This window comes from Zasmidium cellare, assembly GCF_010093935.1.
Source record: "Zasmidium cellare ATCC 36951 unplaced genomic scaffold M409scaffold_11, whole genome shotgun sequence".
Taxonomy (NCBI): Eukaryota; Fungi; Ascomycota; class Dothideomycetes; order Mycosphaerellales; family Mycosphaerellaceae; genus Zasmidium; species Zasmidium cellare.
The window spans coordinates 844,634-857,619 of record NW_022986955.1 but is presented as its reverse complement, the minus strand read 5'-3'; the positions used below and the strand labels follow the sequence as shown (position 1 = coordinate 857,619).

Genomic DNA, 12,986 nt, shown 5'->3' with positions numbered 1-12,986 from the left:
CATCGACAGAGAGAAGAAAAGTCTTCTTTGATACAGAGGAGAATGGATTGGACGTAGTAGACCTTTTTGAATACCGCCACAATACTCCAGGTCCATCGATTGATCCCGCTTCATTGTACAATATGTGCACTGTTCGACCGTATGAACTCGTTCCATCTCATCGCCATGACGCCGCGCAGAATGCCCTGTGACGCCCGAAATGCATAGTCCCACCCTGTCACCCAGAGGAAACGTTGTCCAGTTTCCACCTCATATCATATTCTTGTTCTTCTTCAAATTGAACGCCTTTTGATCCTTGAGCCATCGTCGATAGTCCTTGACGCTGGCAATCTTCTCGCCGTAGTAATCCGGGATGGGGTTTTGCGGGCTCGAGGCAGAGGCGTCGGCACGATAACGCTTGATGCGGGCGTAGAAGGATTTCTCTTTCTGTAATGATGACATTGTTAGTCCTCCTTTAAGAACAAATCATACCCCTTCGTCCCTCGCTATCCTCAACTCACCTCAGCAATCAACTTATTCCACCCTCTTCTCCCCGCCCAAAGACTGAACAGAGCAGTACCAAAACTCGGCCCACAGAGCCATCCGCCGGCTGCAACAGCAAAGGTGCTGATACCGAACACCACGATCGGGTCCATTCCAGATATCTGCGCACCCCAGGAATCGAAGTCTTGGTTGGCGATGATTGGTGTGACGACTCCTACTGCTGCCACTGCGGTGACGGCGGAGCAGCCGACATTGAGAAACCTTCTCTTGCGCCTGAGATCGAAGAAGCGATCCCACGTCAAGAGATCTGGAGGAGGCTCCTGGTGTGAGGTTGTGGATGTTGAAGAAGCCTGTCGTAGACCATGTTTGGTAGTCTGTGTCTTCGATAAATGAGAGGTAATGGAAGGGCGTTTGTTGTTGCTCGTTCGCGAGGGGTGTTTCGACGGTCTGGCGGTGCTGAAGGCGACTGTGGCTTTGGCGGGGAGGGAAAAAGTGCGTGGTGCGGTGCTCAATGACCTCAAGCAGGTCGTCCGGGTACAAAGGAGTGTTGCCATGGTTGGGTGGTTCTGATGATGGTACGCAGTGGTGGTTGTTGGCTTGCTCCTCCTCACATCGCGGGTGAAGCTTCGACGGCTCGCATCATCGAAAGCTTGGCATGCACGAGCCAGCTTGCTGACTACAACGCATGTGAAAGTTGAACCGACTCTCTCACCTTCACTCTTGACTGCATTCAGAAACTTGTGCGAATCTTCATCGAAGAGCTCATTTGAGCTTTGATTCGTGCCTTCGATTTTGCTTAGCTTTACCCGTGCTCGTTGCTCTACTCAAGACTTCACTTGAGCCTCTCTCGTGCCACCGTCAGCGCTTGACTTATGTTCGGTAGACTGTTTGTATTGGCTCTTTGAGACCACGACCCTTAGACCTGGCGAGCATGGAAGAGGCATTTGAAAAGGCGGTAGAGAGCAGAGAGATCCCAGGAGCGGCTCTTCTCTCGACGAACAAGTCAGGCACATTCAGCTTTGCGAAATGTTTCGGCAGACGAGGGATCGACGAAGATGAAGAACCACTAGAGACGGATACAGTAATGCGTATCGCCAGCGCTACGAAATTGCTCACTTCTGTAGCCTCCATGCAATGCGTTGAACGAGGACTTCTCAATCTCGACAACGAGATATCATCCACCGTACCGGAACTTGGAGCATTCCAAGTGCTGACTGGCTTTGGTGAAGATGGACAGCCCATACTACGTCCGCCAAAACGGCCGATTACACTTCGTCGTTTGCTATCACATAGCTCCGGATTGTGCTATGATGCGATGCACCCACTCCTGATACAGTATCGAAAATGGCAGGGCATTCAACTCCAGCCAGACTTTGAGACCATAGCAGAACGCTTCACCTACCCACTTGTGTATGACCCTGGTGATGGCTGGAGCTACGGCCCTAGCTTGGAGTGGGCAGGGAAGGCAGTCGAGAGGGCCAGTGGATTGACTTTGGATGCATACTTGCAACACAACATCTGCACGCCTCTCGATATCCGAGATATGACTTTCAAGCTGCAGCAACGGCCAGACATGATTAAGCGCAGAGCTACATCCTGTGATCGAGATGAACAGGGTAATCTGACTGCGGGCGATAACGACTTCTGGCGAAAGGACTTCGAAGACGACTTCGGCGGTATGGGCTGCTTCACGACGCCGGCGGATTACTTCAAAGTCATGACGTCCCTCCTTCATGATGATGGAAAGCTGTTGAAGCCGACCACGGTAGACATGCTATTTGAACGTCAACTTGGAGAAGCCGGTGAGCAAGGGATGGCAGATGTCTACGCCCATGAGCTGTTTGGTCAAGCCATGGGACACCTCGTACCCAAAGAGGTCAACAAGAGCCATGCTCTTGGAGGCTCACTGATGATGGATGATGCAGATGGCAGTAATTGGAGAAGGAAGGGCACGATGGTTTGGGCCGGCCTGCCTAATGTCATCTGGTCGATTGATCGTGAGGCTGGTAGATGTTGTCTTTATGCATCGCAAGTGCGGCCACCAGGTGATCCACCGTCTTTGCGACTGGCCGAACTGTTCGAGAGGTCCATGTATAGCCGTGCGACTGGTTGAGCTGAAGGCGTTCGTGATGTCGTCAGATAGAATACATCCATGTCTAACAACACCGTCACTTGGAAGAGTTTCAAGCCATGGCTAGATTCACTCTTCGGGGATGCCGTGCTTTCAAGATGAAATTCTCTTCCACCAGCGTCATATGCTGATACACTCAGAGTTCCAAGTGATGCGTAGAAGTGCGTGTCGATGAGGCCGGGGAAAGGCGGGAAAAGTCGGGGTCAGAGCGATCTCAGCAGTCGAACCTTGACCGCGATAAGCTCTTTACAAGAGGATTCTTTGAGATCAGGCACGTGCCTCGAGTCCATGCTCGTGCACAGAGTGAATGGGGTGGAGAGGACTTCGGAGTGAAAATGACGTGAAGTTCTGGACGGCGGTGAAAAAGGAGAAGTGACTGGAAGGAGCGGGCAGGAGCAAAGCGCTGGCTGGAAGATTCAAGGAAGTCGCCACAAAAGTTTAGCTCCGGGAGCAGCCGCGTGACGGTTTGGTCCCTTCTTCTTCTGAGGAAAAAATTCCCACAGCGTTTCCTCCAACACCACAACAACAACACCCGCCCTCTGTGTGTGAAACCCAAAAGCACACTCAAAAGCTCGTCTCTTTGTTTCATCGGTCTCTTCCTGCAGTGTTTCTGCGCGAGAGGCATCACCGCATTCCTACACACCGCTCCACTCACCGACCCGGTTCGCTCACTTGCACACCAACTTCATCCACCACCACCACCAGACGAACCTCTGACATCATGGCCGACTCGCTCAACATGAACGGTCTGTCCCTCAAGGACTCGCAGCACGCTCCGCCACCAGGCCAGGAGCACCAGCAGAACGGCTTCGGCGAGCGCACCGCCTACATCCCACCGCACATGCGCACGCGCGGCGGCGGCCCACCGCCATCAGCTGGCCCAGGTTTCGACGGCGGCCCACCACCACCCCCCGCCGCAGTCGCCAACGGCATGAACGGCAACGGCTTCCCACCGCCAGGCGGGTATGTATTGCAAGAGAATGTATGCCATCAACACACGCTGACAGATAACCACAGTCGAGGCTACGGCGGCCCACCCCGTGGAGGCGGCAGCTGGGGCGCTGCCCAGACCTTCACCCCTCGTGGCGGCAACAACTGGGACAACTCGCCCCAGCTCCCTCGCGGCTTCGACCGTAACGCGTACGGTGCAGCATCAGGAGGAGGCGGCAGCGGCCGTTCCCACACTGGCGCAGGAGACGGACAGTGGAGAGATGGCAAGCACGTCCCAGGACCAGCAAACCAGCGCCTTGAGCGTGAGCTTTTCGGCACGGTCAACGAGTCGACCGGACACGCCACAGGTATCAACTTCGAGAAATACGACGACATCCCCGTCGAGGCTTCCGGCCAAGGCGTGCCAGAGCCCGTCACCACCTTCACGAACCCACCTCTCGACGACCATCTCATCACCAACATCGAGCTGGCCGGCTACAAGGTCCCAACCCCAGTCCAGAAATACTCCATCCCCATCGTCATGGGTGGCCGTGACTTGATGGCTTGTGCTCAGACTGGTTCCGGAAAGACTGGTGGTTTCCTCTTTCCCATCCTGTCTCAGGCATACCAAAACGGCCCAAGCGGCAACGTCCCACAACAGTCTGGCTTCGCCCGCCAGCGCAAGGCATACCCAACCTCGCTCATCCTTGCACCAACTCGTGAGCTCGTCTCTCAGATCTATGATGAGGCCCGCAAGTTCGCCTACCGCTCCTGGGTCCGCCCTTGTGTCGTGTACGGTGGTGCCGACATTGGCTCGCAGCTGCGCCAGATTGAGCGTGGATGCGATTTGCTTGTGGCTACTCCAGGCCGTCTGGTCGACCTGATCGAGCGAGGCAGAATCTCACTTGCTAACATCAAGTACCTCGTTCTCGATGAGGCTGACCGCATGCTTGACATGGGTTTCGAGCCACAGATCCGCCGCATTGTTGAAGGCGAGGACATGCCACCAACCGACGGCCGCCAGACGCTCATGTTTTCGGCCACCTTCCCACGCGACATCCAGATGCTTGCTCGCGACTTCCTCAGAGAGTATATCTTCCTTTCGGTCGGCAGAGTCGGATCTACGTCGGAGAACATCACTCAGAAGGTGGAGTACGTCGAGGATATCGACAAGCGTAGCGTGCTCCTCGACATCCTGCACACTCATGGTGCGGGTTTGACCCTCATTTTCGTGGAGACTAAGCGCATGGCCGACTCTTTGTCCGACTACCTCATCAACCAAGGCTTCCCAGCGACCTCCATCCACGGTGATCGCACTCAGCGCGAGCGTGAGCGTGCTCTGGAGATGTTCCGTACTGGTCGCGCTCCTATCCTCGTCGCCACAGCCGTCGCTGCTCGAGGTATGTCACTCCCCAACTCATCGCACAGCACAAACACCCCTTTCATCCTTTCCTCCCCCAGTCCGGCTCGACTTTCGTGAGATAACCTGAAGAATATCATACTGACTGCCTAAAAGGACTTGATATTCCCAACGTGAAGCACGTTGTCAACTACGACCTCCCAACCGATATTGACGACTACGTTCACCGTATCGGTCGTACTGGACGTGCCGGAAACACCGGTATCTCGACTGCCTTCTTCAACCGCGGCAACCGTGGCGTCGTTCGCGACCTCATCGATCTACTCAAGGAGGCCAACCAGGAAGTTCCAGGCTTCCTCGAGACCATCGCTCGTGAGGGCTCTGGCTTCGGTGGTGGCGGCCGCGGCGGTGGTCGCTCTGGTGGTGGCCGTGGACGTGGTGCTTCTGCCATGAAGGATGTCCGTACCTACGGCGGTGGCCAGCGTCCAGCCTACTCTGGCGGTATGATGGGCGGCTCTGGCGGCGGCTTCGGAGGCTCTGGCGGCTACGGAGGCGGTGGCTACGGCATGGGTGGCGGTGGCGGCTACGGCATGGGCGGCGGCAGCGGTGGTGGCTACGGCAACCCAAGCGGTCCATCCGGCGGAAACAGCTGGTGGTAAACGGCCACTCGCCACATCCACCACACCGACAACACCAACCCGACCTCTCCTTTCCTTACGACTTGTTTTTGGTGCGACTACTTTGCTTTTCTATCCCGAACGCGAACGTCCTTGGCGGATCGAACGAGCGTGCGGCAACATTATACCCAAACCAGCATGATAGACTGCGTTGACTTCTCGGCTGCATTTCACGGCGTGGGGAGACGGCGCTTTGAACTTGATGATACCGTGGCGCGTTGAACCACGGAGGTTCCAGCTTTTCTCACTCTCAGGCTTTGAGTGACCGGAGCGGAACTCCACGACGCTGTTCACAGTTACGGGCCACGGTACATTTACGATGCGAACGACACTCGGCTTTCTTGCCGCTGCTTTGGGCAGTGGTGGTGGTCGCAAGCTCACTAGATCATTGTGATTTCTTCTGCGAGGCGTTCAGTTACTAGATGGGACAGGCGTGCTTTCTGCGTTTGTCCTGGGACCATGGGACACGGAGTTCGTCAATTCGAACAAAAAAAGCGGGCGATCCTTTTGCATCCAGATTTCGACTTCGACGGCTGGGCGTTTTGACTATTACGACTACGGCGGGCTTTGCATGGTGGCTTAAGGAGCTTCTCCTCGCCGACTTATCACGGCGATAGATGGGAGGAACCTGCTTCTTCGGGCTGCATGTGAAGGCGCTGGGGTTGTTACTGCTGCTTTCAGATGAGATACCACTGATAGATGTTTGTTTCTGTCTACTAGAGATTCTGCATCTGAGAGCTGCGCTGCTCTCGACGTCTCGCAGCCGTGGTGGTTATGGGTGGTGCAAAGAAAAGGGCACTTTTGGGATCACCTGGACCAAATTAAAGTGAATTAGATTGCGTGAATGGAACATTTGCATTGCATGTCGGTTTTCCAACTCTTTCTTTCCCTTTCAACAACACTCGAAGTAGGTTGGCAATTTCTGCTTCATCGAATGACTCCATCCCCTTTGCCTCCATCCCTGGCAAGAATGTCTCCTGCTGGCGCTGGGTCCCCGAGACTTGCGCCTGTGCTGCTGTCTTGGACGCCAATGCCACTTGATTGTCCCCTCAGTCCATCGACACCGCCGGTCTCTTCTGACTTTCGTCCTCTGGTCTTGTCAGGTTTGTTGTTGCTCTCGCCATTTCCAGGGCCGAGTTTTCGTTTAATCCAGCCTCGGAAGCCGCCGATTGCGTTGCCGTTTGTGCGGTTCTGTTTGAATATCAGGCTGTGATTGATACTCATTGAAAAACATAAAGTCGAAAGAGACATGGCCATAACAGCAATCACAGACATGCGAACACGATATACGTTCTACGGGAAATGGTCTTACATCCGCCTTGCCCATCAACTGATCCGCCGACCCATCATTCTTCTTCAACGCAGCCATGACTTCTTCAGACTTGTGACGGGCTATTTCCGCATTCGACGAGGGCATGTTGTCGCGATCCATCATGTTGGTGTTGTGGAAGGGGCCGCCTGTGATGGAGGCGCCGGAGGAGTCGCCGTCTGCCATTATTATTTTCTGTTATTCAAAATGTGTGTTCCTGTTACGAGAGGTGGAATGGAATGGAAGGGGTGTCTACATGTTTTTTCAGCTGCTGCCGCGTCATTATTTTTAGGAAATGCGACAGCGAGGGATGAGAGTTTGGATGGTTTGACCATGTGACGTTGGCCGGAAGGATGATATCGCGTGATTTGCGGAGCTCGGGCCGGGGCGAGAGCTTCCAGGGTTGAGGAACTTCAGGTGTACCTGGCGACTTGAGTTGGAAAGCTGGTCTCTATGAACAGATTGATTTAATGCCACAGACAAACCGTCTCAGACCTCCAATCTTTCATCCACGATGTCCGCCGACGTCGTAGCCCCCGCCGTCCTCTCCTACATCGACAACGGCGCATACCCCGAATCCGAAACCGTAGCATCAGCGGACCTCTCCCCATCAACCCTACAAAACCTCAGCAAAGAGCTCCAACGCGTGCAGGAAGATGTCAAGACCGAGATCCGCTCCATAAGCCGTACCTCCTCCACCGACATCGATACTTGGATCACCCGCGCAAAACAACTCCAAGCCGATATCCTCCACAGCCGCGAAGTCGCCCGCGCGATCGTTCAGGAGTCTGAAGAGGCGCAGGAGTTGAAGCGGAAGGAGGAGGATAAGAGGAGGCAGGCTGAGTTGTTGGAGAAGGAGGTGGAGTTTCAGGAGAGTGTGGGCACGAGGTTGGAGCATGTTAGGTTTGCGAATGGGGTTTTGGGTAGGGTGAGAGAGGCGTTGGTTGAGGGGGATGTTGGAAGTGCGTTGAAGAGGTTGGAGGAGGGAGAAGAGAGTGTTGAGGGGCTTGGGGAAGGGGAGGGTGGTGTTAAGGGAGTGCTGAAGAGGAAGGTTGAGGGGTTGAGGGAGAGCGTGAAAGAGAGTGTTGGGGAGGGGTGGGGAGGGTGTGTGGCTGTTGACGTGGAGGGGAATAGGGTTGTGATCAGAGGTGAATTGGAGGGTCTTGTGGATGCTGCTAAGAGAGTTGGGTTCTTTGACAGTCAGATCGTCAAGTTGGGAAGGGAGATTGACAGGGCCATTATCAGGCCAAGGCTACAGATGAACAGAAACGGCAAAGTGATGCACATCGCCGTTGCCGAAGACAGCATTTCGTGTCAGGATCTCGACGACGATGCAAGCTCTTCGACTTTGTTCAAGGACCTCAAAGCGACGATTGCATTCCTGGCCGATCTACTACGTGCCGCGGTCGCCGTACCGCTTTCTGAGACATTGATCCCCGCCTTGACCACTCGTTTGGAAGAAGAATGGCTCGAACCATCCGTACCTCTGGAGCTCGCTGACATGCAGACTTTTCAGTCCTTACTAGGTGATGTGGTCAGCTTCGCCGATGATCTCGATCAGCTGGGATGGCATGGAAGCAAAGCACTTCGAGACTGGGTCCAAGGCGCTCCTCGAATATGGCTCACGAAACGGCGAGAGGTGCTGCTATCGGATGTTCGCAACTTGGTCTTCACAGGGCTGCGCGATACGAAAGTCGTCGAGCGTGTAGAGACGCAGTTTGTGAATAATGATGATGCGCTGGCTCAAGGTGGTGAAGAAGGCGATGATGAGTGGGACACCGCATGGGATGAGCCTGAGGAAGAGCTAGCTCCGGAAGCACAACAAGCTCACACTGAAGACGATGACGATGCGAGTGCTTGGGATCTTCCTGAGGAGGAGGAGGAGGAAGCTCCGAAAGAAGCGGGTGCAGACGAGGACGAAGCTTGGGGGTGGGGTGATGGTGATGAGGCAGCACCAGAGAAGCCCGCCAGCCCCAAGGCAACTAAGAAGGAAGCGCCCAACGTCAATGGCCAAGGCACGACCAAGCCTTCTCAACGCGAACTTACCCTCCGCGAGACGTTTACTGTCACGGCGATTCCGGACAGTATACTCGATCTCGTTCAGCAAGTTATCGCCGACGCCGGTATGCTATCTACCATAGAGTACAGCGGTACACCAATAGCGCCTGCAGCCCAGGCCCTTTACACCTTACCCACACTGGCCTTGGCAATCTACCGCGCTACAGCACCCACTGCCTACGCCAAGCTAGGAACAGGCAACATGCTGATCTACAATGACGCCTCTCGTCTATCAGACCAATTGCGCGCCTGGCAAGCCTCTCAACCTTCAGCCTCACGACTACGACTGGATAACGACGTCAAAGCACTCGACCAGTTCGCCAAGCGAGCATATGGCACAGAAATGGAATCACAACGAACAGTCCTGCGAGATCTGCTTGACGGCGCGCAAGGCTTCAGCAATTGCACCACCCTGCCCTTCAAAAAAGAATGCGAAAGTGCTGTTGAACAAACCGTCGACCGCCTGCGGGAAGTCTACAAAATGTATCAGCCAATCCTCTCCAACAGCGCCCTCCTCCAATCCATCGGCAGCCTACTGGCAACCGTTACGGGCAAAATGATCACCGAAATCGAAGACCTGCCCGACATCTCCGAAGCCGACTCGCAAGAACTCAAAGAACTCTGCGATCGAGTCCAAACCGCCAAAGATCTCTTCCAACAGCAAGCCGAAGACGGCGGCGAGGCCAGAGATATGACGTTCATCTACTGTCCGAACTGGCTCAAGTTCCAGTATCTGGGCGAGTTGATGGACAGCAGTCTGGCAGATATCAAGTATCTGTGGAATGAAGGCGAGTTGAGTTTGGAATTTGAGGCGGAGGAGGTTGTGGGTTTGGTTGAGGCGCTTTTTGCGGAGAGTGGATTGAGGAGGCAGGCGATTCAGGAGATTCGGAGGGGTGGGAGGAGATGAATGAGGAGTGGATGGGTGGGTGGCACGGCTAGTTGGGGTGCGCGGCAGACCTGTCAGGACCACAGGTTATGCGTTACTTGTGGAAGGTGTTGTACCCATGGTGCATTTTCCAAACGCGGCTGTAGATAGCGAGGATGTGTTTATGAGTGGCTCTCGATGAACAACAGGTGTCGTGCAGCTAGCTCATGTTTGAAAAGCACGAAAGGTACGGACACCTTTCCCAGCAACCGTCGTGCCGGTACTTGTTCCAGACCAATCTACCAAAAGCGAACGGGTGTATCGTCAACGATTCTGTATGGACAAGGACTGTCGTACAGCTAGCTAACGTCCTCGTCGGCCGTCGCACGGCTTCATGGGCCGAAAAGAATCAGCGCACTCGTGAACGTGTCCGGTGGCAATAGTTCTGTATGGAGGTGAGATGTCGTGCAGCTAGCTGAGGTTCTTGAACAGGGGTGCGAAGTTGAGACCACCCATCCCAGCTGTCCAGTCGTTGAGCTAGCAGCCTCTCACACATCAAGTCCCATGTGTGGTGCATGCACCGACCCAAAGGCGTTTGCTCGAACGATCAGGAGGTGTGCAAACGTTCATACGTGGGTGGAAGACGTTGTGCGGCTAGCTGATGTTTGAACACACGTTCTTCACTGCCCATCTCTTGCCTGGCTTGGCTATGTTTCCTCGTCAAGGTGGAGGTGGAAGAGCAGTTTGTGTTGGTCGGATGGGGTGGGCAGCTAGTTGATGTTCGAGAACACACTGGAGCGGAAGGCCGTCTCGGAGTTGCTGTTAATCAAGAACATGGCCAGACTTCGTGCTCAGACCCAACATAAGAAGGTAAGGGCCTCTGCTGTTGATCGAGTAGAACGCAGTTTGTGCCGACGAACGCCGCTGGCTGACAAGCTCTTAAAAGGAATAGCCTGGTGTCGTCGTCGGAAACGACTAATAGCACGGCCTCACATCCAAGTATGACGAGCAATTCTCGCCAATGCACTAATGAGTAGAGCGATACATACTTATGCGAATGGAATCTTGCATGTAGCATGCGTTTTTGTTCAATGCAGATACATGAGGCTGTAACATATGCGTAATTTCTAAGCAGGCTAAGTAGACGAAGCGGCTGCTTCGAAGAATCAGGCTAGCAGTCAGATGAGTTTTATGCGACTTAGTAAGGGTGTTTTCTTAGCGGACTTTTGCCAAACATCATTTGCACCAGCAGGTTAGACCTAGATGACATGAAAGAGTATCCAAATATCCTATTGATTTGTCAATCAATTGTCATGGGGCATAAGCAACCATCGAAGCGAGTCTCCAATGGCACAATGCGAATTGATCTAGATCTATAAATGATACATCTACTGTCTTGAAACGACTGCATCAAGCACTTGTGAAACCAAGACCCAAACATGGCGCCTTCAAAATTGACTGTGACGCACATCACCATCGCGACAACCATCCTCAATGTCGACGGTATCAAGTTCCTAACAGACCCCTTCTTTGGGCCTCAAGAAGGCAGCAGCTACGATAACACGGCTCAGTTCGAAAAGCATCACCTGAGCAACTTGGGTTTGACAAGCATCCCGCCTCCCCCTCACTTTGTCAACACGGTTGGGCCGGCCCTAAGACTGGATGAATTGCCTCCAATCGATGCAATCCTGCTGAGCCACGAGGATCACATCGATAACTTGGATTCCGAAGGTCGAAAGCTCCTGGATGGCCGGAAGGTCTTCACGACTGTTGAAGGAGCAACTAACCTACATCCAAGCCCTGGTGTCGTTGGTATTCGTCCTTGGGAGACGATTACATCGAATATCGGAGGTAAAACTTTTCGAATCACCGGCACGCCATGCAAACACTTCCCCGTCGGCGAAGTAACAGGCTTCATCCTCGAGACCGAATCATTCGGCCTCCACTCGTCCGGCAAGCCGAACGCAATATGGTTCTCGGGCGACATGGTCTACATCGACGAACTCAAGGAGATCGGGCAGAAATGGCACATCACCGCTGCCCTACTGAATCTTGGTAATGCTACTGTCGAGTTCCCCGTCGGCAAGTTCAAGATCACGATGGATGGCAAGGATGCGGTACGGATCACGAGGGACATTGGCGCGGATGTTATGATTCCTGTGCATTTTGAGGGGTGGGAGCATTTCACTGAGGGGAGGGAGGAGTTGAAGAAGGGTTTCGAAGAAGACGGGTTTGAGGAGAGGGTTTGCTGGACGACTCCTGTTGTGCCCAAGGAAGTGTATTAGTTGTTCCTTAGTTATTTCAAAAGTAACAGTCATTTGTTGTCGTGATCAGCGCCGCGTGTTAAACTGCGAGCGACTTGCTATCGGCGCCCTGTATTTTGAAGAATTGTGTGTATGCTGACTTCAGTTGACATTCTCTTGAATATGATCTCGTTGGTAGCCACCAAATGAGCGCATTTGCCAGATCAAATTGCATATAGCGAAGACGTATCGAAAGAACACGGCTAGGAGCAGGAAGTGTGAGTACATTTAGCGAAGGGGGGGAATGGTTCGTATTCAAAAGTGCGCCTACATAACTGGCATTGCTTGAGCGCAGAGTCTGTCGCATACTACAAGTTCTGTACACGTCCCAATACAGGGTCTTGGTGCCCTGAAACTTGTTTACTTTGGATGATCAATGTCGTGCAGCTAGCTGATGTTCCCAGATTCGTGGGTCGATAGCTGTGTCACCCACCCTGTGTGCATTTACCAGATCAAGCCGTCTACAGAGAATAGGCACTATGAACACGATTTTCGTTGGTTCAAAACAATGTATAGCTAGTTGATGCTCGAATTTTCAGAATCTCGACACCCGCGTCCACTTTGAGTGCATTTGCCGGATCAGGCTGTGTACAGCGAGCAAGTTTAATAGCATGAATTCTGTTTGGCTAGGAATTTTATACAGCTAGTAGACTCACATTTATCCTGTTTCTTGCCGCGTACGCGTACCCTCTTACTTCGCATTATGTACCAGTATCCTGCTGATCTCGATGCCAAGCATTATTTGTGCTGGGGTTCTGAGCCCAAATACCGTCGTTGATACGACGACAGTGAGCTCTAATGCTATTGTGAGGCTCCTTTCAACAAATCGGCAAGCTAAAGACCACTATACGTATCCTGTACATGGCTATA

General features: G+C 53.5%; 6 protein-coding genes across 6 annotated transcripts; 4 read left to right on the top strand and 2 right to left on the bottom strand.

Annotated features, from left to right (window-relative positions):
* Positions 1–249: 249 nt before the first annotated feature.
* Positions 250–1,037, bottom strand: M409DRAFT_53031 (uncharacterized protein; the record flags this gene model as incomplete). The annotated part of the gene is made up of 2 exons (XM_033812248.1): positions 250–426; positions 501–1,037. 2 exons carry the CDS (start codon positions 1,035–1,037, stop codon positions 250–252), a joined length of 714 nt encoding a protein of 237 aa, XP_033669966.1.
* A 377-nt stretch (positions 1,038–1,414) lies between these two features.
* On the top strand, positions 1,415–2,596 carry M409DRAFT_21087 (uncharacterized protein; the record flags this gene model as incomplete). Its single annotated transcript, XM_033805697.1, has 1 exon — positions 1,415–2,596. One exon carries the CDS (start codon positions 1,415–1,417, stop codon positions 2,594–2,596), a length of 1,182 nt encoding a protein of 393 aa, XP_033669965.1.
* Positions 2,597–3,335: 739 nt separating this feature from the next.
* On the top strand, positions 3,336–5,563 carry M409DRAFT_53029 (uncharacterized protein; the record flags this gene model as incomplete). The annotated part of the gene is made up of 3 exons (XM_033812247.1): positions 3,336–3,577; positions 3,632–4,944; positions 5,061–5,563. 3 exons carry the CDS (start codon positions 3,336–3,338, stop codon positions 5,561–5,563), a joined length of 2,058 nt encoding a protein of 685 aa, XP_033669964.1.
* A 945-nt stretch (positions 5,564–6,508) lies between these two features.
* On the bottom strand, positions 6,509–7,076 carry M409DRAFT_21085 (uncharacterized protein; the record flags this gene model as incomplete). The annotated part of the gene is made up of 2 exons (XM_033805696.1): positions 6,509–6,772; positions 6,894–7,076. The coding sequence occupies 2 exons, from the start codon at positions 7,074–7,076 to the stop codon at positions 6,509–6,511; spliced, it is 447 nt and encodes a 148-aa protein (XP_033669963.1).
* Positions 7,077–7,404: 328 nt separating this feature from the next.
* M409DRAFT_21084 (uncharacterized protein) lies at positions 7,405–9,855 on the top strand (the record flags this gene model as incomplete). Its single annotated transcript, XM_033805695.1, has 1 exon — positions 7,405–9,855. The coding sequence occupies one exon, from the start codon at positions 7,405–7,407 to the stop codon at positions 9,853–9,855; it is 2,451 nt and encodes an 816-aa protein (XP_033669962.1).
* Positions 9,856–11,252: 1,397 nt separating this feature from the next.
* Positions 11,253–12,098, top strand: M409DRAFT_21083 (uncharacterized protein; the record flags this gene model as incomplete). The annotated part of the gene is made up of 1 exon (XM_033805694.1): positions 11,253–12,098. The coding sequence occupies one exon, from the start codon at positions 11,253–11,255 to the stop codon at positions 12,096–12,098; it is 846 nt and encodes a 281-aa protein (XP_033669961.1).
* Between the last annotated feature and the right edge of the window lie 888 nt (positions 12,099–12,986).